This window comes from Anopheles stephensi, chromosome 3, assembly GCF_013141755.1.
Source record: "Anopheles stephensi strain Indian chromosome 3, UCI_ANSTEP_V1.0, whole genome shotgun sequence".
Classification (NCBI taxonomy): domain Eukaryota; kingdom Metazoa; phylum Arthropoda; class Insecta; order Diptera; family Culicidae; genus Anopheles; species Anopheles stephensi.
The window spans coordinates 44,975,227-45,001,927 of NC_050203.1; the positions used below are offsets into that span (position 1 = coordinate 44,975,227).

Sequence of the window (26,701 nt, forward strand, 5' to 3'; positions counted from 1 at the left end):
GCAAGGGGGTGTGATGTGCGAGATGCGTCAAACGGGTGGTTTTTAGCTACAGATTTCACAGTCCACTTGTCCGCCATGTCCGACCACCCCACCGTGCAGCAGGATCGCACGTGATCGTGATCTCCACAACGGTTGAATCCGAACTCCACTGCTAACAATGCCAACAAAGTAGCCGGGTAGCGTCAAAGGTGCAATCGTTGGTGATCGTTAATTTGGGTGCTTTTTTAAATGTTCCGTTACAGTGTTATCCCATGCGGTTCGTGATCGTCCAGAGCAACTGGTGAGGTGAGAAAAACGCAGTGCGATTGTCGCGTGTAGAAACTTTGGTGTGTGAAAATGGTTAACGCTGCCATTTCGGCTTCCAAGTAACCCGCTAAGTTTTGCCTTGCCGTGTTTGCCATTTGTCTCAGGTGTGCGTGCGTGCGTGAGTGCGTTTGTGTGCGTGTGTGCGTTGAGCAAGCGGCGGTGGTAAAGTGAACGGCGAGTACAGTTCGTGAGCCTTTGTTCTATTTTCCGCAAGTCCGCCAGTTCCGCAACAGTAGTGCAGCAACTGATCCCTGCCTTGAAAAGATTGGAAAAAATAGCAACAGCAAAGCCCAGCAAAAGGCAACGGCTGCGAAGCTTTCGTACAAAGCATCGGAGAGAAGAATAAAGCCAGCAGCTTATCAACCGTCTTGTTTGCCGAAAAGATTGCTCCAGTTTACGTGTTGCGCACTCGCATCTGTTGGTTACGAGCACGGAGTCCGGCGCTCGGAAGGCAGCTGCGTGGATTTCTCGATTGATCAGCGTACATCGGCACACGGACAGAAACGGATCAGCGATCGTCTAAGGTAAGTCTAATTTTGGCTAACACACACTAACCACGCGTCTTCATTGTGGACCATAATTCGGCCAGAGGGCAGCAAAGAATGAGCTTTTGTGTTTGTTCTGGAGTTCTGGAGAATGGAGAATCCTGGGGGGGAATTCCTCTACCAGCATATGAAGATCTCTCGTACGCGTGCTCATTCATTCTTGCCGTCATTGTATTTAGGACACTGCTTCTATCTCTAATGTGAGCACATAATGACCGCTTTCAACCAAGGTGAATCATCGGGGAGCTTGCAACCGAACGCGCGGAGCATTAGTGGTGTGCTTGGGCTACCTTTCATACCTTGCGCATAATGAATGTTTTGGTTTGCAGCGACCGAATAGAAGGTCCTTGACAGCTGCCGGTAGCAGTATCGTGCGGCTGGATTGACGTAGCCATAATGGATCGGTGGAATTGATACAACTTTCCGCTGCCCGCTAGCTGCGTATTGCTTACTAATACGCAAACATCGCGAGATCCAGTCTGCTCTCGGATATCCACCTATTAGTGTGTTTGCCGTGCCGCGCGGAGGACACGGCAGTACGAAAACTGGTTTTTGGAGGACTAGTAGAACTGTTGTGCTGTTCGATGGTGGATAGCAGCAGCAGAACTGGCGCTACTCCTACTCCGGATCCTCGCCAGCCATACGGGACGTTGAATGGCACCGTGCCGGTGGAAGGTGATCTGTGCAAGCCTTGTTTATAATCCTCGGTTCACTAATGGAAGAGTCTCCCCTTCGGTCGATGTCGTAGGATGGACGCAGTCGGTCGGTGGAATTGAGCTTGTTGGGGTCCGGCTTTGTGGGTTCTCCGTTTCCTCCTGGGAGCTGGATGGACCAGATTCTCTGTGCCTCTGTTATTTGCTCAAGTTTCTCCACTGTGTGTGTGTGCGCGCGCTCTGCTGTGCTGGATAGAACCGAACATGCTGCCTGAGCGCTGTGTGACGCACAACGGAGCCGAGCTAGCGCAGCAGAGCGCACTGGTTCGTGCCAGGCACCAGGAAGACGGTGTAAGAAGATCTATGCATTATTTATGAGGCGGAATGTGCACCGCCGATGATCAATGTTAGAGGACCTGGAAAGTGTAGCGATATCGCGGGCCAAAGGCAGAATAGTGTTGATGACCAGGAGAATCCAACAATCTGGTCGTTGGCTTCTATATCAATGGCCAACAATTATTTTCTATTTCTTCCTCTTAATGAGTCGCGCTCTTCCCGTGCAGCTAGCGAAATGGTTTACGAGACCGGTACGGAGACCGGCGTAGGCAGGTTTTAGCGCTGGTTCCAACCTAACCAGCGGGAGTGGTTGTGATATAATAGTGTGCGTTTTGTTGACATTGAACTTTATTCCGTTTGAATCCTGCTGCTGATGATGATGATGATGACGATGGTGGAAAACGATCACGGCTTCATTTGCATATGCAACTTTTTTTTGTGTTTGAATTTACGAGCCGTTCGTGTTACTTTTTGCCTTGGTCTTGGAACGAGCACAGGGACGCAATGTTCATTAGTTGTGTTACCATGAAAAAAAAAACCCTAAAACCATTATACTGATCTGATAATTTCCGATGGACCCGATGATAGATTCTTCTCGTGCAAAGAATCAGAATTAATAGTGCAATGTGAATGTTTTATCAATCTCCGTATTCCGTTCCGTGCTAAACAGGTCTTTCTGCTGGTGTATTAACATTCCTTAAATGGACTAATTATCCGATGAGCTGAGCCTGTGTCTCTGAGAGTGTGGGATTAATCTTCGAGATCTATGGTATTGAGAGTTTCTCTTCCGGTATCAATCGCGCCCCATCAAACCGTGCTCGCTGCGTTTAGCGGATTGATTATCGTCAATAAACAATGCAAACAAACCATCGTCTCACAATCGCTCGTGGCAGAAGCGTATGGAGGTGGAGGTACCGTGTGATGGAGTTTTGTTGTGTGATTTGCGATTTTACTGTGTACCGACAGGGTTGTTTGTGGTGGAATTGTGAGCTCAAATTTCATTTCGCAAAATAGTGCTACAATAGTGTTACGATATTGATGTTAGATGAATATCAATATCGTTTGCACCAGCTGGCTATAGCTGAAGCTAGAATTATAGTTCAATTGCCAAAAGCAACCGTTATAAAATAAAATAAGTTACAACGACAACCAAAACCCTTGCCTTGTGATTGAAGTTGAAGAATTGAGCGTTTAATATGTTATGAATTACGGAATATCGTGATTTTGGCATTGAAGGTACATAAAAAGCCATGAAAAGCTTATTTGCTTCTTCTTTTATTTTTTATCACTATCCTCATCCTAACCACAAGTATTTATTACTCAACAGAATCATTACGATCCATGATGATCGATGATGTTTCGTTTCCGGCAGTTATAGATGGTGGTTAATCAATTGTGTGTATCTTGCTTTGTTCAATGTAAAATATGACAGCTTCTTTCATTGTCAAATTATAGGATGTTTGCACAATTCTCGGATGCTCGGAAAAGAATCAATGCTTGGGATGGTTCTTACCTATTATTATCCGTTATTCCGTTATAAACATGATATTTTTTTTTACCTTGAAGGAATCCTGAATTGGGTGGGACCCACAAGGTCTCGGTCTCGGTCTATGCCCTGGGTCTGAAACCTCGTCGAATCTACGCCTAACAATAGGCAACCAAATAGTTAAACTTTCTTCAGGTATATCAGGTATGGCAAGATAAAAGAAGAGGGTGGCGTTATCATCTCTAGCGCCGTCACGATCACCTCTTATTTCTGTTGTAGCTAATTAAATTAGGAGTTGTTCGGTGGCTGGGAACAATTTTTGACAATTGAAAGTAGTTCGAATTAATTCGAGCTGCTATAAGAAGGTCACTTTTGTAATGTTTATCAAATGTTAGTTACTCAAACTCACATTTTTAAAGTTCGGTGGCCAAGGCGATGCCGGGTGTATCGGTCTTCGCACGGCAGGACCGGGGATCAAATCCCATCTAGACCGCCACTCCGTACGCAGGACTGGCTCTCCAGCTACGGTTAAAATCAAGTAACAGAAAGCCAGAAATGGGCTGTCTAAGCAGACTCTCGAGGTTGTAAAGCCACGTAAAAAGAAGAAGGGAGAGTCGGCTTGAAAACAGGAAGCTTTGATAAGTTATTTACAGTGTTGTCAAGCTGCGTATCATCCAAACTAGTTTTTTTTTAAATTACGCTGTTATAAATACTTTGCATTCTTAGACTGAAGGATGCGTCTTTTTCATCTCTTTCCCATGGTTTTTTATTTATTTATTTTGATTATTCTGAATCAATGCCATCACTTATTATTATCAAGCGGCCATCATTATCTAACAAGTCATGGAATCAAAATGGGAAGCACAATATTCGTATTGAATTTACTTAATGGTGTAATATTTTGTCGACACACTCATAAAGTAAAGGATGAGGAAGCAAAACAAGGTATTGATATTGTTGTCCGAATTTTCACAAGCATCCCAAATCTCAAACACACCCGCCTATACCGACCCATTCCGACGTGCTTGTTGGGTGCGTAATTGCTAGCTGAACTGTAGCTTAGTGTTGGCGAAAACCCCTTAATATGTTCCCCAATCGATAGCCGTCCTAAGGGATTATCAACTGCCCATGGATGTTATCTATCGGCTCGGTTGCCCCTTTTGCTATCACTATTATGGTGCTGAGAATTATCACTCGTCGATATATGCTATATGGCGGCCACACAATTGCTCTATTTCCATACAACTTGCTCGTACGTATATTACGACTATGCTGTCCATGATTATCCCAGTGTTTGACGAGATATATACATGTGTGCGTGTGTGTGTGTGTGTGTGAAAAATATTTATGGTGCCTCGATGGCGCGTCGCAATTTTCACATGCACTTATCAAAAACTCAACTAGTTCGAATAATTTCTTTTTGTTTGTCAGAAGGAATACAATATCAAAATTCGAATTCCATCCCGGGCAATACCGCTTTCTAGTAGTATTATAATTACAATAGAAGCCGTAAAATTCTGGTTCAAGCTTTCGTAAATAAAAAGGGAAAGGATGATAAGAGGAGGTTTGCCTGCCGTGTTGCTTCACCGAATCAATGCTTGCACGATTTGAATGCGTACGTTTTGCGTGCCCCCGATGGAAAGGTTCCAGCATGATTCCAGTTCATCCGAATGAAGCGCGCTGATTGTGCGTTGGGTTCGATTCGTCGTCTACCAAACACGGTCATTGAACCACGATGAATCAAGTCTGACCATCTGACACAAGACCATTCTAAAGTTGCCACACTTGGATGTCCTAGTTTGGGCAAAGTTTTGCGTTAATTATTTATAATTTTTGTCCACTGTTATCGCCGAGGGTTGCCAAAGGTTGTCGAAATTTTCAGTGCGGCCATGCCGGACGGTGATGATACGCCGGTTGCGGGGAGGGCGTTAATGCAAACCAAGGCGGCATTTTTTCGGAGAGAATTTTTTGGTCAATCATCTTCTAGAAAACTTTAGTCTTAAGGGATAAAGATCAATCAGTAGTTGTTTGTTTGTTTTTTTTTTTTGCGATCCAATATCTTCCGTGTCATGCAGAGATCGGATAACAGTAGAAATCAAACTGTTAACCACATTCGATCTTGTGGCCAACCGACCGTCTGGTTTTTTTCTTTATGCACGCGAAACAAGTTTTTGTTCGGTGTAAACTAACGTTCAAATATTTCGTTATCATATTTGCATTTTGAGCGGAAAGCTTGCGCCTTCTTCGGAATCACAAAAAAAAAGGAAAAAACTTGAATCTTTCAAGGTCCCCCGATGGTTGGTTGGCGCGATGGCTCGAGATCGAGATAGAAATGTGTTGCAGTTCGCAAGCATGTTAAGGTAAGCTTGTATTCCGTTCGTTTTTCGTTTTTCTGCTTTTTTGTTGTCGTTGCTCTATTCGTTATCATTTGTGATTTTTGGAGCTTCGGGGCAGGTAGGTTGGTTGAATTTGCATAAAGGTTCACCGCTGTTAGCACGCTAATAGAAAAGGTTGCTCATGGTTGAAGCAGAAAAAGAAACCTCCCACCCGAAACATTACAAGTGTATTGTTGTATCTCGGCTTTTTTTTATTTCGCAATGATAAGGAAAACACCCAGGCGAATGGATGGAGCTAATAATTTGATGTTTGGTTTGGTTGAGACCGTTTCATACGTTTTTTGCCGGTCGACCGTCGGCGTCAGTCCTGGCATGACCTTGGCAATCGTTTTGGAGCTCTTGAAAGTTCTTCATTCCATTTCGGAATACAAAAACTGTGTACTGGTGCGGGGATCTTGCGTGTACATGCAGGATTCAGACGGCGACCATGGTCCAAACGATATTCACACAAGCGTATCAACACTCGCACTCACTCACACACAGCACATTGCGTCCTTGCAAGTGAGGGACAGAATAAAAGAACTGTATCCTTCACTTGATGGAGCCCGCTAATTTTCGCCGCAAAACTGCACTTATCTCCAAGGCCGTTTTGCTGCCTGTTCGGTGCTACGGTTTGCGGCACATCGAAGGTGAAGGCTGGTTGCTGGCTGGTGTTTTCCGTTAAACGTCACTCGCCCGGATGGTTTAACTGCCGTTTGACTTCCGTTTGACGGTACCGGAACACACCGGTACTTACTGGAAAAGGGGGGTAGTGATGGAAAGAAATGGAATTTGAAGGCCCAAAAACGGTTTGCTATCGAACCAGGCACTTGCGATCTCGTGATGTAGTGGATATACAAGAGATTAGCTTTACTTACTTTCTTATCAGGTCTAGCGCCGTCGTTTTCCAATTCAAAATCCCGCAATTTCTGGTGGATGCCTACCACGTATCTTCTGTCTGGGTGGAAGATCTAACATGATTTTACGCGATGGGTTGTCCGGTATCCTTCACATGACATTTTCTGGCCAGAAGCTGGCGATTTGATCATCGTACAGCTTTGTAGAGCTCATCATTGCAACGACTCCTCCTTTGTCTTTCTACTCATACGGGGTCAAAAATCTGTCAGAGTCCTCTCGAACGCAGTTAAGCAAGTTTCGTCAGTTTTGAGCAAGGTATATGTCTCAAAGGCGTATGTGAGTACTGGAAGTATAAATGTTCTACACCGCCCGAGCATCATCCGTCGTGATAGTTACTTTGAGTGGCGATGTTTCCTAATACTGTAGCATGTTCGTTTGGCGACTAGCAGGTTTTTCACTGACTTTTGACCAGAGAAAGATGATGTTTTGGATGATTTCAAAGGTGCTGTCACCTATATGTACATTACTCCAGCGCTATTTGCTAGCAGGATCGCTGTTGGTGCCTCCATAATTTTGGGGTTTGCTTCGTTAATCTCTTAAACCTGAGGTTGTGCGTCGCAGACGCTCGATCCTTCTGCTAAGAATCTGCTTAATAAAAGAGCCTCAAACTAATGATGTCTATGTCATCAGCGTATAACAGAATCTTGATTGTCTTATAGAAGATGGTCCCCGAAGTTTCCACCTCCGAGTCACGGATCGCTCTGTCGGATAGCGCCAGACTGAAAAGGCGACAGACAAGCCCTTCTCCCTGGAAAAGTTCATTCTTGGTAGCAAAGCATCATCTGACATGTGATGTTGGCCATTGTCATTCTTACAAGTCTTTTAGGACAAGCCGGGAGTCCAAAGGAACTCATTGCGTCGTGTATAGTTTCACCCTGGCTGTGCTGCCATATGCGGCTTGGTAGATCAATTGAGAGGTGGTAGGAGCGAAGCTTCTGCTCCGCCGGCTTCTCCAACATTTGCCGTATGGTCAGAATCTCTACTCTAGACTATCTTCCTTCTTGTATGTGGGATCGATGATGTCAATATTCCAATCAAAAGGCACCGATTCACTACCACACACAGCTCGTATTGTCTTACCTCGGAATAATTAGACGAATTCGAGTTCGAGTGCTGTACCACCGTTTTTTATCGTACTTCCTTGGCACTACAACAACCTCGAGAGGTCTCGGCCTGCCACCATTTCTAGCTTTCTGTGACTTAATTTTATCCGGAGTAAAGTAGTTAGCCCTACGTACCAGATAGGATTTGAACGCCGGTCCTGCCGTGTGAAGGCCGGCGCCGTTATCGCATCAGCCACCGGATCACCCCCGTTTTTTATCAGTTCAGGTTACTATTCTGTCGGTGCGTGGTGCTTTTAGTCTCAAGTTTTAGTTTGATAACTTACTGGTCGGAGGAGCTCTCATACCATCAAACTAATCGCAGTGAGCGACGATTAATGATCTGTTAGTGGGGTCATTGAGATCTCATAAATTTCATGTGGCGGCAAGAAAGCGCTTCACTTGGCACTGTAAAGCTGTAAGACTCCAAGCTCGCAAGCTCCGCATGATGCCGCCGCTGACCTATTGCAATCGACATCTTATTACCCGCGCGCTGTGTTTCTTTCACGGCCCTTATTTTCGTGCCAACAAGCAGCAAGAAGCAGCGCGAAGCAGCATTGTCTGTGCCGATTCGCCATTTCTTCTGTCGGTGGGCGTCCGGACTGCTCCGCGCGTCATCCGACTCTCGGCCGGTGTACGTGCGGACGCTCCAGCGAAGGAAGTGTGCCACATAACGGGATAAAGACCGAACGCAAACGCAAACCCTCCCCTCCCAAGAGGAGAATCCAATAGCAACCAATACCACCACCACCACCACCACCACCTCCATCACCTCCATCACCTCCATCACCATCATCAGCCTTCCTGTCTGCGTGTTGTGTGTTTTCGTCATGGTCAGCGCTGAAGCGACCAAGCGTCTTGGGATCGTCCTCTGCCCTGCCATTGCGATAGAGTAAAGTGTGCGAGCGAAGAACAGGAGTAAAGATGCAGCGAAAGGCAGCTCGGTGACGAGTAAACGTCAACTTACCTCCTCCTGTGCCGTGCATCATCATCGACATCGACCTCATCCCGGTTCGGCAAGCAATCAACTCTACTACTCTATCCCCCCTGTTCCCTGTTGATCGTGACCAAACCATGGTCTCGTAAGATAAGATTGTGTTGAATTAGAGTGTGCGCGTATGTGTGTGTGTGTGTGTGAGTGGTTTTGTACTGGTTTAATGTTGGTGGTATTGATTTTGAGTAAAATCACCCGGCTAACCAGCGAATCAATGATTCGGAACGAAATCGTAAAAGTAAAAAAGTTTATCGAACATCTTTAGTGGCTGGTCTTTTGATTGAATCAAAATTGAGATTTATCGAACATTCTTTGGTTTGGTCATTTAGTAGTGGTAGTGGAAGTATAAAAATCCGACACATCCTGAGGATGTAGTACCAACAAAGCAGAAGAAGAAGTTCATTATTTAATGAATACTGCTTCTTTAATGGATAATTGATCTTGTGTGTAAGTTTTCAACGGATTCAACACCTCCATACAGATTATGTGGTAATTACTCGATAACAATTATAATTGACGAACCGTCAAACTCGCTAAACCGGGTGTGCAAAACGGGTTCAGTCGATCGATTTAAAATATTTTTCAATGGTTCGAATGCATACATACCGAACTGCCTCAATGAATGTGCAACGGGGGTTTTTTTTAACATAAGTTTAATCTATTACTCTTTAGGGCTCTAGTTTGCGGAATAGCAATATATAAATATTAGTTGAATTCCCCGCTAATATCCTTCAGACGATTGAAATTAGCCCAGAAGAGCACACGATTGCATACTTTCAGGCGTTGATGGGTCAAAATGCAGTTTCAGTAGTTAGGAGTTATTATTCATTATTTCTTCTTCTGTAGAACCCATAAATAATGTTGTCGATAACGACAAGCAGTTTTTGCTCTGTAAGAGAAGCACACGAGGAGATAAGTTTAAATCCAGTTTAAGTATTGTTTATTTTGTTTTTGTATGTTCTGCTCATTTACTTATTTTTTGGACCAATTTGTGTTAACCAGTTATGCGTTGCCGGCCTTTAAATTATTGTAATAATTTAATGAATGAATTAATTACACAACTAAAATGTTATAAATTGTATTACTGTACAAAAAAAACATCTAATTAGTAAGATCCACCGAGACCAATTCAAAATTTAACGGTCATAAAATTCAAAAGAAATATAACGTACTCTTTTGCGACGATACCGCCATCTATGGAGGATATATGTTGTAGTCACTAGCGCCACCTGTATGTCGTTGTTGGATTCAACGGTGTCGTTTACCCTTTACTCAAATCATTCGTCAATTCTCGTTGCGCCCGAACTGTATGCAATGTAATGTGTGACATTCGAACTAAATGTGTTGTGCCTGAAAGTATGCAATCAAACCTGGTAATTTCAACCGTTTCGGGTAATTTTGTTCATCTTTCCAAAGATTTCCTCCACAATGTATGCAATTTAATGCACGAGTATGATGTGGTGCATGCGTGGCCTCGTCGTTAATTTGTGTCCCAAAAGTAGCTTCTCGTTGGACAATGTTGTTTCGTTTATGTTGAAACTTTTCACGGTTCTGATAGAAATTGGAAAATATTTTTTTTGGGTAATCTTGATAAAACTGAAATTATTGTCTCATGATCTACGATATCTGCACATTTTATTATTTTTATAGGGAAGGGAACAGATTGTGATATAAATGAAAAATGGTCTAGCCAACTCCTGTACGGCTCTCGCGGGGGGTTATCTTTTAAAGCGGGTTATCTGTTATGACAAGTTTTGCCAATGCGAAATAGACGATATCCAAATAAATGTTAAGCTTATGAGAACTTATGGACTTACTTCATAATGCATGCGCATATAGCATACAATTTGGAATTTATGTAATGTATTTGCAGCATAAAATATTGAACCATTGCTCTTCTATTGCGAACGGAGCGATACGTACATGTTGAATAAAACTTCAAACTCTCAATCCACGAGACATTGCGCCTGGGACGCGTGGCGTTTATTAACACGCGCTCATTTGTATGCTAATTTATGCGCTGCATTTTCCTGAATCACTATAAATATTGTAATTATTGTGTTCTCCCTAACACTTCCTAAAGCATCGACGTTCGACATCGATCCGCCGGCTCGCCGCGTATTCGGTAAATTGTGGCTTAAGGGGTGAACCGGCGGATAGGTGCATCCTTTTTCCACCATGTGTTTACGGTGAGTTCTGTGCTGCCGGGAAAACCATTCATCGTCCTGAATTGAACAGCAAAAGAAAAAAAATACAATCACACATACATACGTACGTACACACTCTGCTCCTGTTTTTGTAACGCTCCGCAAAGCATCACCCATACAGGCAGACAGACGGGCGATTGTACAAAACCGTTATGTATTGAATATGGTACGAAGTCCAATTTAAAGAGGCAGAAAATGCGGCCTTTTACACGAAGGGTAGTTGCCCCTGAAGCGGATAATGCAACGGATCTAAAGCAACATCGTTGACATAGTTTTTCCCCCGTCGAGTGTCACGTTTTCCAATGTTTCCCGGCGCTTGCTATGTTCTGCAATCCTTTTTTCCCCCATGGTGATGCTGAAAAGGACAATGGTTAGACCTTCGTTCTTTTTTGTTGTAGTTTTGTTTCCTTGCTTTGGGTTTTGTTGGCTCGATTCAGAGGCTGTGGAAAGATTACGAGTTTGATAAATTTAAATATTGCAGGCTTCGCACGTGTGCACGTGACCAAACTTTCACTTTTAAGCACATTGTGTATCTTTCTCCTCGCTGCGAGGATAATGAGCGTGAGCAGCAGTGAGCTTCGGTGGCATCGTGAGATCACGGTGGCTCACGGTGAGTTTTGCGTATGGTGGTAGTGAGAAAGGACTGTTGTTCGTTAGCGTAGCTCGGTTTGCTACATCCTTGGCAACCAGGGTGAGCAGATGACCGTTGTTTAAACGTAGGATGCCTGAAAAGGAGCTACAGTTACGAATCTGTGAAATTTGGACTTCTAAAGCATTTTATTCGTTTCATCAAATAACATTATTACTTGTTCTAGGTCTATATTCATAAACTTAACACACAAATGTTCGGATTTTAAGCATTTTGATCGAATTGAATAGAATAAATAAGTAATTTCCCGATATGCGTATTTTCTATTTGAATATTATTCCATATAAAATAATTTTTAATTGGTCAGAGTTTTTATTTTTTTTTCTGTTATACATTTTTTTAAACAAACAATTTAAATCTTAATGCTCGATATTTAAAAAAAAAAGGTTAAAAAATCAATTTATAGATTGAAATTCCTTACGCACTTCGTTTATCTTCTTCTGCTTTCTTCGCACTACAACCTCAAGAAGTCTCGGTCAGCCATTTTTGGCTTTCTGTGACTTAATTTTACCCGTAGCAAAGCAGTCAGCCCTACATACGGGGAGGCGATCTGGATGGGATTTGAACCCCAGTCTTACCGTGTGAAGACCTGCGCCGTTATCGCCTCGGCCATTATTTTTACCACTTTTAACATTAGGTTTTGAAGCATTCACTAACACTTAATTTGATTGTGTTCAATTTCCAAAATGTTCCCATCATCTTCCAAAATGTGTTTAATTAATTTGTGGAAGAAAGCTTAATCCTTGGGGAATTCGGTACAGAATGTAAGCATTAATCAATTTCAACTATATGTCTTAAAAAGTTTATATTTCTATTAAAGAGCATAAATAGCTTCTTCTTCTTCCCTGGCACTACAACCTCGAGAGAGGTGGTCTCGGCCTGCCATTTCTGGATTTCTGTGACTAGATTTTACCCGTAGCAAAGTAGTCAGCCGCCCCTAAATAAAAAAGCATAAATAGCAGCAAAGGAAAAACTTGTGCCTTAAAGTAGTCACCAATCCATATGCTTTTGTTGGAACAGTCTAGAGACCTTCTGGTAAGGGTCCAAGTGTTTCACTGGACATGACCGGATATCAGGACTGACTGAATAGAGTCAATGATTCTAATATAACAGCAGTTTATGTCAAAAAAGCAGTAGAATATCGGTATATTGCTGAATATTCCTACATAATAGATCCATTACACAGCAATTTGTTGTTAGCTAGGTAGACAAACAATATAAGGCCATTACGAAGCCACTATCAACTCATGAAGCGGAGGTCTTAACTCACCAGAGGAAGTTAACAATTCCTGTAAGGGCAGAGTGTACTCCCTGCAGTCCTACATGGATCCTACATCTAGAGAACAAACCTCAGCAAGAGCATGATTGATATACAGTTGATTCAGACAAAAAATTCTCGAGAAGACTTTCAACTGGGCGTAGGACTCTTCTTATTAGGTTATATAGATTATAGAAGCCCTTATTAAACCACACAGCTAAGCAAGCCTTCTATTGTTGGCTGAAATATTTGCTTTGCCGTCTTGGTCTACAGCAGATGTTCTCATTATCGCTCTCGGTCTAGGGCCGTCGTCTGCTCAGTTTGGACCTACTACGTCTCCTCTGCCCGTGTGGTTGACCTAAGTAAACTTTACGGGTTGTGTCGTCTGAAGTTATGCTGCTGTAATGGGAAAAATATTATTCTATTGCATAATGTTGTATAATATTCTCACCACATTCATTAGAACACTTAACCCTACAAACGCTTTATAGCAGAAAACCTGTAAACGTCTTCAAAACGAATCAACCTATGCCTAATGAAAAAAATGTCCGTCCGTTTTCATTTATTCTTGAATTCCTTACACATACAACGACGAGTATAGCTATGTTATATAAAGAATATTATAAAACAAATTCAAACTAGAACAATGTAAAGCGCTAATGTTTTTGCTAATATGGTGATGATTGTGAGGACAAACAGACAGAAACAGCAGCGAAATAGGAAAACTGTGCACAAGAACAGAAAACAGGTAAGGTAACGTCAGAAGACCTCGCCTTGGAGCACGTAAAGAGATCTTAATTTGCATGGCCATTAGGCGGGGCGGGGACACTAGGCAGAAAAGCCCAAGATAAATGGACGTACTTTCTTCGGTTGTGTCGGATGCGGAACGGTTTTGGACCATTATTTCCTGCATCCGTTTCAGTGCCGCGCCGGTGTTGGCTCGAGGATTTTTTGTCGTTGTGCTTTTTCGCTTTGTTAACACGTGGACGACCTGCCAAGATGTACAGCTTCCGGACGGATAGCGCTGTTTTAGACGTCCAACCTAATCCCTAGGTAGTTTCCAGTCCGCTCTCCTGTGTGCTCGTCCTGCCGCGCCCTCCCCCGCTGGCCGCCCGAGTTACATTTATCAGTTGACTGATCGGGTGCACTGCGTCCTTGTCGATTTGCTTTCCCTTGCCCTTCTGTCGCCATTTTGTCCTTTGTTGTTTTGTTTTTCCTCCCGCTCGCGGACTTGATTGCTATCGGCAGTGCGACTGTGGTTGTGTGTGTGTGTATGTACTGTGGCCACCGTCCTGGAAATGCTCGATATTGGCCAGAAGAAGAAGAGTGAACAGATGCTCCACGGAACGGATGCTGCTGCTGCTGTTTGCAAATGCGCACGCACACATAGCCACGGGTCCGGAGTTTTCCACCCCATGCGGACACACAAGTTCCGCAGTTTTCCCCTTATCGCTTGCGCTCTTTTCCATTTGCCCACCAGCGTCGGTATCGACCGGCAAGGATCGCGGATGTTTTGAATGAACCAGGAGGGGTTTGAGCGAACGAAGTGCCAGTGTTGGTGTGCTGCGCCCGTGCCGTGAGTGGGACGGGTCGGAGTTTTCCTACGCCCTGCGCCCTGCCACGAAAGGATATAGCGTTTTGTTATGAGTTTCACGTTCGTAACATTCGCCGGAGAGAAGGTGCAACCCTCGGTCGAAACACACCAATACAACCACTAGCCCGCGTCGGTGGTATAGGGTGGGTTTCCCTTTAATTTCTCATCCAAAATTCGTACCACATTTTCCACAACCCCCGACGTGTAGCTGTACAATTGGGAAACTCAACAGCATTGCAACGTTTGGGGGAACACAGCGCCAGGGAGAAAAAGCTGTTGTATTGAAAACAAACACTGTGCGACACACACACACACATACACACACACACACACAGCAGGGGTTTTGTACCGCAGCCAAGGACTAACCGAGCAATCCTGAGTGTTGGGAGTAAAGTTTTCCGTTTTAAGCGAGAACTGGCTAGCGAAGGCGCTAAGAAACGCACGAAAAGTGACACCTCGGTATGGGGAGACTCCTTCGACGTGCGGGTAGAGGAAGAGGGTTGAGGTTTAAGGAGAGCGAAGCGGAGGAAAAATAGGACTAACTAAATTGGGTACGCGCTACCTTTTCCGAAGTCCTCGACCTCTGCAGGCCTAAAGGGAGTGGTAAATTTCTCCCGAGACCATTCGGGGAAATCATCTGAATGGCCCCCTTGCCTTTCTTTCTCTCACTCTAGGTTGGGTACATGTATCTCCATTTTTTCCTCCACTAGCGATGGAGTTGCGTCCTTGTTTTGGGCTCGCTGTAGAGCAACGATGACATCTTTATGCGGGACGGCGCATCGTCAGCAGAAAAAGCATCCGCAGGAGGTGCTGGGATGGGATAAATAATTTTTTCGAACGAATTTTCCAACCTCCCGGACACGAAGGACACGAATTTCATCCCTCGTTCATCCCTCGTTATCGTGTTAGATGAGTGCGGTCGGTCGGTTTGCTGACCTTTTTTCCCGTTGTTTACCTGTTGTATGTGTCCCAGCACGGTTAATCGATCGATCGAGAGCAATGGAAACGATGTAACGATGACATTCGAAGTGCAATTTAAAATGCGTGCTCGTTTTGTCAATGTTTGGTTGGGTCTCCCAACTTTCAGAGGCATTCTAAGACAAGGCAGGAGAGACCAGTTCCTAAACAAGAACCCATCGTGAAGAGGTGAGTTCGGGCTCCTCTACCGTAACCCTTCTTACCCGATTGTGGTTTAAAAGATTGATAACAGCAAAAAACTGGCGGTTCAAAGTCATCCGCACAACAGCTCCATCCTCCCAGCCGAAGTCTGGCAAAGGCGTGATCAAAGAAACGAGTCAAAAGTTAAATTGGATTTCTTTGCACCGTTGCGATAAGGCAAAACCGAATCGTCATTTCGAACGATGATGAGCAGGGCAGAAGATGGTTTTAGGATGCTCGGAGTCAAACAATTGCCAAATACGTTTTAATGATAGGTTTGCTCCTCACCTGTGCGCCATCATTGTCGATCGGAATGGATGGACCGAAGTTGTGCTACTTTGTGTCCAAATTGTTGCAATATTACATTGTTATTGTATTTGTTGAGTCTTTTTACAGAGGTCCAATAAAAGTTAGTTAAAGTTCACCAAAAGCTACTAGAAGCATATAAAAAGCACAGACAGGAAACTCGTTGTTCGTAATGATGTCCTATTTTACATAAATAATAGAACAGCTTTATGGTTAACGACAACGAGAATGTTTTTGTTTAATTTATTCCCTTCCATTTGCTTTTATATTTGTTCCATTTAAAACAACACCGCAAGCAGTAGAAGTAGTAGTAGAAACGACTTTTCTTACTGTTGTATAAATAACGTCCATTCTTCCCAGGTAAGTAGAGAGCCACAGAGAGAGAGAGAGCGAACGAGATGCCTCCGGACAAACTTTAATATGCTGCGGATGCTGTACGAGCGAACCGGTCGGCCAAAGCCGGGGACTCCACTGTACGAGGGTTGCACAGCTTTTTTTGTGTTCTTTCGTCCGTCCGCTTCCTTTTATTCGAATCCATTTGAAGTGGATGTAGGTTCTTGAGAAGAAAGAATACAAATGTTACAACAGACACAAAAAAGCTCTCGTCGTCGCTCGCACGTTGTGGTATTGCCCCGCCGGGTGCCCGGCGTTCTTTCTCTCACCTTCGGCATGCCCCGCGCCTCACGCACCGCGGAATCTCCGGGGAAGGTTCCTTCCTGTGCTGCAGCTCGATCGTATCCCATACGCGAACGCGTGAGCTTGTAAGTTCACGTTCGGTTCGTGCGCACCGACAGCCATACGCGGCGCGATGTACGAGAGAGTGCTCCCAGACCGCGGAGGCTGTAGTGATCTTGCCACTTGCTCGTGAGCGAGAACACGGCTGTGTGAAGAAGGATGGGAACGAAACGACCACCAAGAAGAAGAAGTGGCCGAACCGAGCCGAGAAGGGTGAACAATAAAATCCCCTATGAGATGCTGCGCGAGTGCGAGTTCATCATCAAGAAATCGTTGACCGCAGTCAAGGTCTCTTGGCTTCAAGCTTCATCACCGCACGTCCGTCCGTCCCGCACACTGAATCATTCGCTCTTCCGCGGACCGCGCCGGTGCTAAGCTCGGTCCGCAACACCTTCCGTGTGTCAGTGCTCCTTCATAGGCGATCGATGCACGATCAGACCGACACGATCGTCAAGTTGTCCACGGCCTAACGAAGCAATCGGTTTGAGTGTAATTTTATCTAAATTTAATAACCATCGGAATCGTTTAGTCTGGGAAGGCTTGTGGGGAGCAAAATGCCATTTACATTTATGTGGCTGTAAGAGTCACTTCCATTAGGCAACATGCAAAACTGGACGCACAACGTCTTTCCGACTATAATGTAACGTTTCTACGGTAGCTTTAAAGCTAAAATATCTCTTTTTACAGTTGTTTCTGTATTGGGTAGTTCTTTTCCATTATCAGGTTACAATACGCTCTTCGCTGTGAGGCTAAGCTGACCGAACTCTGAATATTGACCATACCACCTAAAACAAATGGTAATACTAGTTTTTATACAGTAACATTTTCAATTTAAATATCTACCTTTAACAGCAATTGTAAAGCCAGTTGTGCAGACACTTCAAATCAAAGCTCGGTCAAACCACACCGGTGTGATAATCGATTTCATCTCTCAAACGAAGCATAACCAACTGTTTTGATGAGTGTGGTTAGTTGTACAAATAGCTGCTCAAGTTATTCTGCGGGCAAATCAATTTGCAGCCTCTGCCTGTCCATAATGGGCTGTTCCTTATGATATTCCATAGGTGTAAGCCCCGCAACATTAACGAGCAGCTTGTCCAATAATATTGATCGACCAGATGCACCAATTGTTGCTCGTGTTTGTTGGGAGACGCGGTTCAAATGTACTCATAGAAATGGTAGAAATGTTGGCAGAATTTAATAACGTTAAATGGAAAATAAGTATGCGGTCTGATGCTTTAATACTCCAACAGCGACTAGAGTTGTGTAGTGAGACTATCGACGACCTTTACACGATCAAGTTACAACAGTATTTGAGGTTCGCTTGCTGCTAATCGCACGACCCGTTCTTACAAACAGTAGCAGCCGGTATTGTCTGAGCTTTGGTTCCTTGTGTCTACCGTGATCTACCCCTGGATGATGTAAAAAGTCGCGTATTTACACACAAATGACTCCCGCGTTGAAGGCACATGGGGTCGAGCTTTACCGGCAGCGATGTGTTAGAGAGTCGCCCCGAGAAGGCTTTCTGCAGAGTCGCTTGCGCAGATCGGTCGTCGATGGGCAACGAGGCTTAAGAATAATTTTACACTTCAAGGATAGCTGCGTCGTTCGGCGGACCGGGACCGAGTCCAAAATCTGAGACCGAAACCGTGAGCCCCGTGAGCCGTCTGCAAAAGCCTTCGGAACCCCCGAAACAAAAGTCGTGACGCGAGGGATACGCGCTTCACTGGGCGTAAATTTTTCGGCGTTTCGGTCGATGGGTTGATCGTGCAAGAGTTTTTTGTTGTTTGTGTGTATGTGTGGCTGTGTGTTTGAGTGCGGAACTTCACGGGAGCGTCTCGAATCGATGAAAGTTTGTTGCACTCGCGCCACTTGCGCACCATCCGCACCATGGATCGATCAAGACAAGATCGAGGAAGGAGCGACGTTTTTCGTGCGAGCATAAGTGGGTCGTCTGTGCCGCAAGATTTAGCATACGAGGCTTTAGTGTTGAGTATGTGAGCGTACGGTGAAAATGATGAACGATTAAGCTTGTTAGAAAATACTTTGAAAAGTTTACGTGAGCCTGATATCCTAGAATTTGATGTTGACATTTTGACGATTGTTTATTATCTTGGCTCATTTAATTCGTTGAATGATTAGGTTTGCGCTGATTTCCCGGGTTCAGAATTATCCAGAACGAAGATATACCCAAGATCGCACCGCGACATCTCGATCGCGCTGCACACGTTGAGCACAATCACTTAAACTTTAACATAAGTAATGGAACATCATCATTGTTACGGACGTCGTCGTCGTTGGCGTAGCTGTCGTCGTCATGGAGGAAGGTTCGCGTTTAATCGACATTGTTTCGCATTGCAAACATAACCTTCTGCTCTCGCGCGTTGCCGTTGCGGTTGTCATCTTGCTATTTGGTCGCACGCTGCTGAATCCTGTTGCATACTGTTGCATTATGTTCCGGAAGACGACATGCTTTAAACAATGACGAATAACCGGGCACGAAAGCATTATTCGTGCAAAGCTTAAAGAGGATATTATCTCTGACACGGCTAGGGAGAAGGATACCTGCCACCACCTTAAGCTTGCGAGGGCCGAGTCCTTCGAGGATGAACCGCTACCAGCGGAGGACACGATCGATACACGGAGGCGGTGGGGGTTGGGAAATCGAAAAACAAAGCCCCCAACTATCTCATACTCATCGTGTACAACAACGCGCTCACGTCGTCTTGGTCGCCGTTGCCATCGTTGGATGTGCAGCAATCAGTGCGCTTTCAGGACCTTGAAAGCAAGCATATAAATTGCATTCAATGACCTCTGATGTTGGTACAGTGTGTGCATCGATGGTGCACCCTCGGATCCCCGCCCCGCCTGCCGGATCTTACCAATGTCCAGAGTGTTGTCAGCGTCAATACCTTTGCAGCGTTTTGTACGGTCGGTCGAATTCTTAAGGCGAATTCCCAGTGGCCGTTTCTCGTGAAAGATCGTGAAGTTTTAAAGACGGCACGGTAACTTCAACCTTGAGTCCCTTGCATGCGCCTTCGAACGCGTTTGGCAGAGGACAGCATGGAAATGATGCGTGTAAGAAACGTGCTGTAAAATAGAGCCATAAAAAGATTATCACAGTTACAGCAGCTTAAACATATAGAATTATTCGTTATAATCCCATCTCGTTACGATGCAATTGCACACTTCGTGTTCAAGCTTTTATTATCCTACGAGGGCTTTTATAGGCACACTGAGTCGTGAGTTTTTCTCTGCTGCAGGCGAGCGTGTACGTTATGTTTACTTGGGTTTTCATGTGAAATAGCGTGAAACTTTTCAAGTTGAGTCCACCTAGTATCCTCGTAGTATAATTGGAGACTTGTTAATTCATCTCATTTCCTGAATGTTTTTGGATTGTGTATTACCCGAAGTTGTAAAATAATTCACCCATTTAAACCGGTTTACGGTTGGTCCTGTGCGCAACCTCCACCGAACGTTCGACGACGGAGCAGCCAACGGAAATGAAAAGGGAAAATGTCCCCGCCGTGCCTTGGTTTAGTGAACGACAATGGCGCGGGTCGGGACGTTTTTCATCCGGGCTTTTTTAGGTCTGGACATACGACTCGGTTCAATGAAATCGTCCAAACAATAAAACGGGCAGATATCATTGCACGGCACATAAAAGGCGTATTTATTGTGGCAAACAATACGAACTTCGGGCCGAATCGTTGGGTCGAGGCGGTGAGGCTGCTTTCGATCTTTACCCTATGCACACATGCATGCTGTTGCAACATAATAAGTATGTACGGTAAGTGCAGAACAGCGTCTTATCGATCGCATACGATCATGGCACGGGACCCCAACAGGAACGGGCTGAGGATCGACGAAATATTGAGCATTCATTGCGAACCTTCAGTTCAACGGCCATGGCCATGGGTGAGAATATGGTATCCAGAATTGAATTGCATTCCATTGGGTAGGATCTGATTTGGTATTATCGTGGTAAGACACACGCACACACCGAGGTGGCCAAGGAAAGGATCTGCAATTGCCAACGGTTCCCGCAATCCAATTCCCCGACATACCAATTGCGAAAGGAATCAGCCTTTAAGTCGATCGGGGACCGCTGGCGTCATTGAACCTCGACCTCCATTTTTTCGCTGGCGGCGGCAGCAACGCTCGCGCAACTTTGTTGAAAGAATCGATTGGTTGCGCGTTCCGTACAGCAAGATTGATTCCATTTTTATCGCTTATGATTGCTTCCTCTCTCTCTCGGGTTGTTGGGTACGGATTGCCCGGTCCGACGCACTCTTCTTGTTGCGCCTCGCTAAAGTTCTCTGTTCTCTTATTACGTTAATATTCATTCAGCGCCAGTTTTGTTGCTGTTGTTGTTGATGTGCTTTGGTTTCCCATCGTCACTGCGGGCGCATTTTAGACGTTTATTGAACTTGAATTTCACGGTCGTCAGAATTGGCGGAAGAAAAAAAAAATCGTGAAAAAATCGTTCACACACCTGAAACAAATCCACTAATCGTCGATGAATATCCGAACCGAAGCTATGTTGCTGTTGGTTCAATTTTGCCTCCGAAGAATGAACTACATGAGCAGCGGTAATGGAACAAAATTTTAAACAATTTCCTTCCTATTTCTGTGGAATGTATCGTGTAATAGAAGTTTGATGGATGTGTTAAAACCCCCGCTTGAGTCGATGCAAGCTCTGGGGATTTTTCAGCTTTAAAATGGCCGTAAACATCTCTGTCCAGCACACTATAAGAAACATAATTCGACTTCATTTAGCGCATCGAATCTTAAAACTTCTTGCGTACGATGCATTTGCACAAAATTGCCAGCTCGGAAGAGGATAAGTTTGTTTTTAATTTTCTGTCATTTCATTTTCCATTAAAAGCCTCGTCCTTAGACTTGGGCCCCTCGGTTTCATCGGGCACTGCTGCCGACATCGTCGAAGCTCGGTCAGTATTTCCGCTGTCCAGCATCAGCACCAGTGGCAGAACGACGGCACGCAAGAAAGCAGACACGTTTTTATTGTTGTCCAGCTACTGAGATCCCCCCGGGGCACAGGCACAGTGCTGTTCTGCTGTAGCCCATTCGCCATCCCTGTACAGACTGTTCTCATACGCATGCATCGAGGCATGGTCATTCACACGGAGTGCGAGTTTAATTTTAATCAAAAGCGATTAATAACCCACCCAATTTGTGACCACCGCGAATGTGTGTGTGTGTGTGACTGTGTATGGAAGGCCCGTCGGCGATGCCGGTTTTGAGAAGTGATAAAATGGAAGTAAAGTTAATTTTTACGTTCACAGTCCTCAATTGACGTTGTCGCTGGTCAATTGCCGTGGTGGCGTTTGTTGAGGGGTGATCCTAGTGTAAATGCATCACGAATGTACCAAGTTTTGTGTACATCGCATAGTGGTGCAGGGCATTTAATCAATCCATTAAATATGGCTAATTATTGATTTCAATGGGGTTCTGTAAGGCTCGAGAGAAGACTTGCCTTAATTTAGATAAGTATTGGGGCATCCTATTCCACAGATATCCCCTCCAGAGGATCATTGTTTGTTGGTTGTACCGGTAAGGATACTATGTAGACACGGCAGGTGTGTGCGTGGTGTGTGAGCCGGCTTCTGTGCTTCTTGGACAGTTAGCGGAGGACTGGCCCTGAACTCTGTCATTGAACTTTGCGAGATTTCATCGCCACGATCCAGAGCACCAGCAGCTGTAAAGCGAAACGTAAAATAATTTAAACAAAAACTGCAAGCTCCAATGCCGACTGTCCACTACCACGTGTGCTCAGCGAACACGTCATCTCAGCAATAAAATTGTTTTCGCGACGCACCGAGCAATACGTGGGGATGCCTTTCAATGCATTCTCTCTTTCATTAGACTACATGACTATAAACGCTATCGCTGTACAATATGCGTCCAAAATGCAGCAGTGTTTTTGGTTGTCCATTAGTTGTCTGTTTAACTTAGATGACGATTCGAAATTAGAATTCCGGCTAGGCCTCATGCTCAACGAGAGCATAATATAAATTTAGAGCTATATTTTCATCACAATTGAAATACCGGTTAAGACAAAATAATTTCAGAACTCTAGCCGAGGGTCCAGGAAACTGTCCCTCCCAGCTTTGTTCGCTGATCCCATGGAGATTTGTAGGATGTAGGATTATCTAGGGACTGTCCCCCAGTTTGCTAACCTGATGTGTGATTTTGCTGATGATATGTGTGATGGACCTGACACAACTAGACGAAAATCAATAGTTTTTCATCTCGACGAAACACACATTCATCGCACATCATCGTATGAAAAATGCGTCCATTTCCTTTAACTACGACGATGTTGATGATTCGTATCCGAAAAGGGGCCGGGAGAATAGGATCAAAATTGCGAAGGGGTGGACATATTCCATGCCGCATGACAGGGCGGGCATCACCCGAAAAAAAACGCGTGCTAGGGTGAAGAAACCCAACCACAGAATATGTTTTATATACAATTTTATATTGAATTACGCACGTACCACGCGACCGGCTAGGGGCAGCAGCATGCAGCAAGCCGGAGGGTTCAACATTCCGTTCAGTTGCAATGGCTCTGTGCAGAACACTCAGCCCAACATTCGGGGACCGATGTATGTTTGCGTTCTGCATATCGGGCACACATATTTGGCCGAACGCACCATATTGTGAGTTGCATTGGTGAGAGTGTGTGTGTGTGGGTTTTTTTGTCCTTCTTTGTATCAAGGGAAATCTCCTTTCGTCCTTTCAGAGACACGATGGCGGGCGCGGATATTTGTGATGTGCGCTCGCGTGTGCCATAGTGTTCAGTTTCGCTTGGCTTAAGCTTCCCAGTGGACTAGCTCACAGCCAACGGGGTTCGTTCCAGGGCATGAACTCCTCGAAAACAGGCACGTTCCGCACTCGTGCACCCTGGTTCGATTTTATTTTTGTTTGGTTTGTTTGCGCTGCTTGGCTTTCAGTGTTTCCGCAGTCCGCTCGCAGGCGAACCAGGATACGCCACCATGCTTTCCATTCGTGGCTCAATGCACACTCGAGCATTTTGGGGTAAAAATCGTACACGCATTAGTCATTCCGTGAGCCCCGCCGGATGCACGACTTTCCTCCGGTGCCGAATTGACCGATCAAAAACTGTACCGATCGATTTCACTTGCCCTGCATTTTATCGTGTTCGGTTCGCAGTCCTTTTCTAGTCACTCGTTCCATTAATCCTGTCCATTCGTTTCGTCTTCCTTGCTGGTCCGTTGGCTTCTCAAACGCATCGGCTTAGCGAAGCTGATTGACGGAAGAGGAAACTAATGGAAATCTGTAACCAATTTATTGTCGTCCTTACACGTTTTTTTTTCTTTTTTCTCCTCCACAGACCACTCTAGTCAGAAAAAACGCCACCAGAAGCGCGGAACAGTTAGCGACCAAAATCAAAGGTAAGACAAAACTCGATGGTACTTTATGTTACTTATACTTTATGTGTGGAGAATTGCACACTTTTTTATTTTTATCCAAATGATAATTGACAAGAGGCTACTGTGGCGCAGGTCTTCAAACGGCAGGACTGGAGTTCCAATCCCTTCCGAATCGACTCCCGTAGCGAGGACTGACTATCCAACTACATGGTACGAATAAATCTAGTACGCCAAAACTGGCAAGCCTAGACATTTCGAGGTTGTAGCGCCAAAAGGGAAGATGATTTGAGATTATTGATAATGTTTGCAACAATATCATAAAATGTTTTAATGATTATATTGTAGCATGATTTTAAACCCGCAAATAATATTATTTTCGTCGACCAGAAAATTCTACCCGTATCATTAGAATCAAAATGTTCAAAGAAGTTGTTACATTAAATCGACCAAATGATCAGAATGCTTGGTCCATTGAAACAGGAAAGAATGCTGCCAGTATTGCTCGAAAGCGATACGGTTCTCTTGCTTCGTCCGAGAGCCCGTCCCATGCCTGTTTCGCTATTGATAATGCCTGTTCCAAAACCGGCAGCTCATCTAGCAAAGGATCATCGATGTCAATATCATCTAGATCGTCCGATAAGAAGTTTTCTGTCCGACTTGCTCTTCTCGGTGGAAAATGTGTCCTTTCCAGAGCTTTAAGCTCATTGCATTCTTGTGTGAAATCTTGCAAAAATAGTAGAAACGGATCCGAACATACAGTTACCCGGTTCTGCGCGTTCATCATGTCAGCACAGCGAAAATAGCGGAGCTGTTCCACACGAGGAAGGTTCAAAAATTTAGACAGCATTCTATCCGCAAGCTTGTGAGATCGGGTTGTCGTTGATCTGCTTCGTTGCGGTTCATTCACCTGATCGAATTTGCAAGAACTGGAAACAAAAAACCGTCGAAAACAGGTTGCGGTTAGAGATTTACAAAATTAGCAAATTTTGCGGCCATCAACGTGCGTATCAACACGCGTCATGATGATGATCTCACCTGTGCACGAAAATGTCAACCGCTTTTTGAAACTGTTTCTTGCGGCGGTATAAACGGTGTGATGCTGTTTTTGGAACAGTCACTTGCAATCCTTGGGTAACCGTTCTGACCGCCGGACGAGCTGAGCGGTATCGCCGTTGCCGGCGTTGACGGGAAAGAATTTCGGTTATAAGGTTGGGACTACTAGAATTCTTGGACATCTTTAACGAAAATTTCCATAACGACGCTGAGCACGACTTCTACGCCTACTTGGGAAGCGGGCTGCCATCACGGAAAAATTAAAGCATCAGTTTGGTGTTTATTTGATTTAATCGTTTGTTTACGCTTCTTCTTCTTCTTCTTCCTTGGCACTATACCTTGAAAGGTCTTGGCCTGCCATTTCTGGCTTTCTTTGACTTGATTTAACCCGTAGCAAAGTAGTCAGCCCTGCGTACGGGGAGGCGGTCTGGATGGGATTTGAACCCCGGTCCTGCCGTGCGAAGACCAGCGCCGCTGTCGCCTCGTCCACCGGACCGCCCCAGTACGCTTACAGTAGTCTAATTTCAAATGTGTTTTTCGATAAACTGAAGAATTGTTAAGGATAGATGGTTAGTTAAATTTACACAATTTGCAACACTTGCCTTTGATCTCAATAACTGCATAGTGGCATCGATGATAATCTTCACATGGAACTAAGTCTAGGACAGGTTCCCTCCAAACGTTCCTCCACAGTTAGGAGCCAAGCTAGAGTCTCCAGATAGAGTTAATGAATCCTTAAAACAGCCAAGAAGGAGAAGGTCAAAACATCTCTATGTGATACCTTATCAACTCGCCCAGTAGCAGTTCAAGCTCCTTGGAGGCCCTTAGCAAAATGAAAGTTCTAATATATCGAATTTGGTGACTGTGCCAAAACTTAACTTAAGGTCATTGCCTCTAAATTATCGATGCTCCAGAACTTCACTGCCAGCTTACATGAAGATACTAATCAGTCGATATAACCGGGGTCACTTGAAAGCTCGGGCTGAACATATCTGCTTAGGTTGCTTATTCTATGATCCGCCCTAGCACTAGCCATTAATGTTAATCTTGATATTCGCATATAAGCCACTTATCGCACTGACGAAACCATTTCACCTTCTGCACAACTTTGAGCATGGACACGACTCGGTAAACCATTTAAGAACTCCATTTTGATATGTAAGGGTACTTATCTACGCTATTTGAACTCTTCATTGACTACTTCCAATTTCTAAGCTTCAGAATTACCATTCCGTGGCGCTGTACATGTTTTTTGCGTATCGTTTCGCTTACGTCTAAGAATTTAACAATTACGCACTATTATTGCACTACCTCGTCCTACCTGCGCTTGAAACTACCGTACAAATCAGTACAAAACCTTGGTTTGCAATGATTAATCGCCATACTTTCGGATTGCGAGTTGTCGTCGAGGGCATTATTGATCTTTTCTCACCACAAATTCATGCGAAGGGCTGGACGGATGTCGGCAAGGCAGAGAGAGAGAGAGAGGTAATTATAGTACTCAATCCCAGGCGAATATCGAGTCCCACTCGAATCGGGTATCTGACCAAGCTTAGTGAACCATGCAGAGAAACCCATTCACCAGAAACGGTTTTTGCAGCCGACAGACA

General features: G+C 44.6%; 2 protein-coding genes across 2 annotated transcripts in view; one reads left to right on the plus strand and one right to left on the minus strand.

Annotated features, from left to right (window-relative positions):
• The window catches only part of LOC118511058 (protein gustavus), a 102,192-nt gene that overhangs the window by 3,832 nt on the left and 71,659 nt on the right, over positions 1-26,701 (plus strand). The window contains exons 3-4 of the mRNA XM_036053668.1: positions 243-830; positions 23,999-24,059. The gene's annotated coding sequence lies outside the window, so the exon portion shown is untranslated. The remainder of the gene's footprint in view (positions 1-242; positions 831-23,998; positions 24,060-26,701) is intronic.
• Positions 24,268-25,282, minus strand: LOC118511063. The gene is made up of 2 exons (XM_036053672.1): positions 25,074-25,282; positions 24,268-24,964 (listed from the first exon to the last, which is right to left on the minus strand). The coding sequence occupies exons 1-2, from the start codon at positions 25,271-25,273 to the stop codon at positions 24,493-24,495; spliced, it is 672 nt and encodes a 223-aa protein (XP_035909565.1). The 5' UTR covers positions 25,274-25,282; the 3' UTR covers positions 24,268-24,492.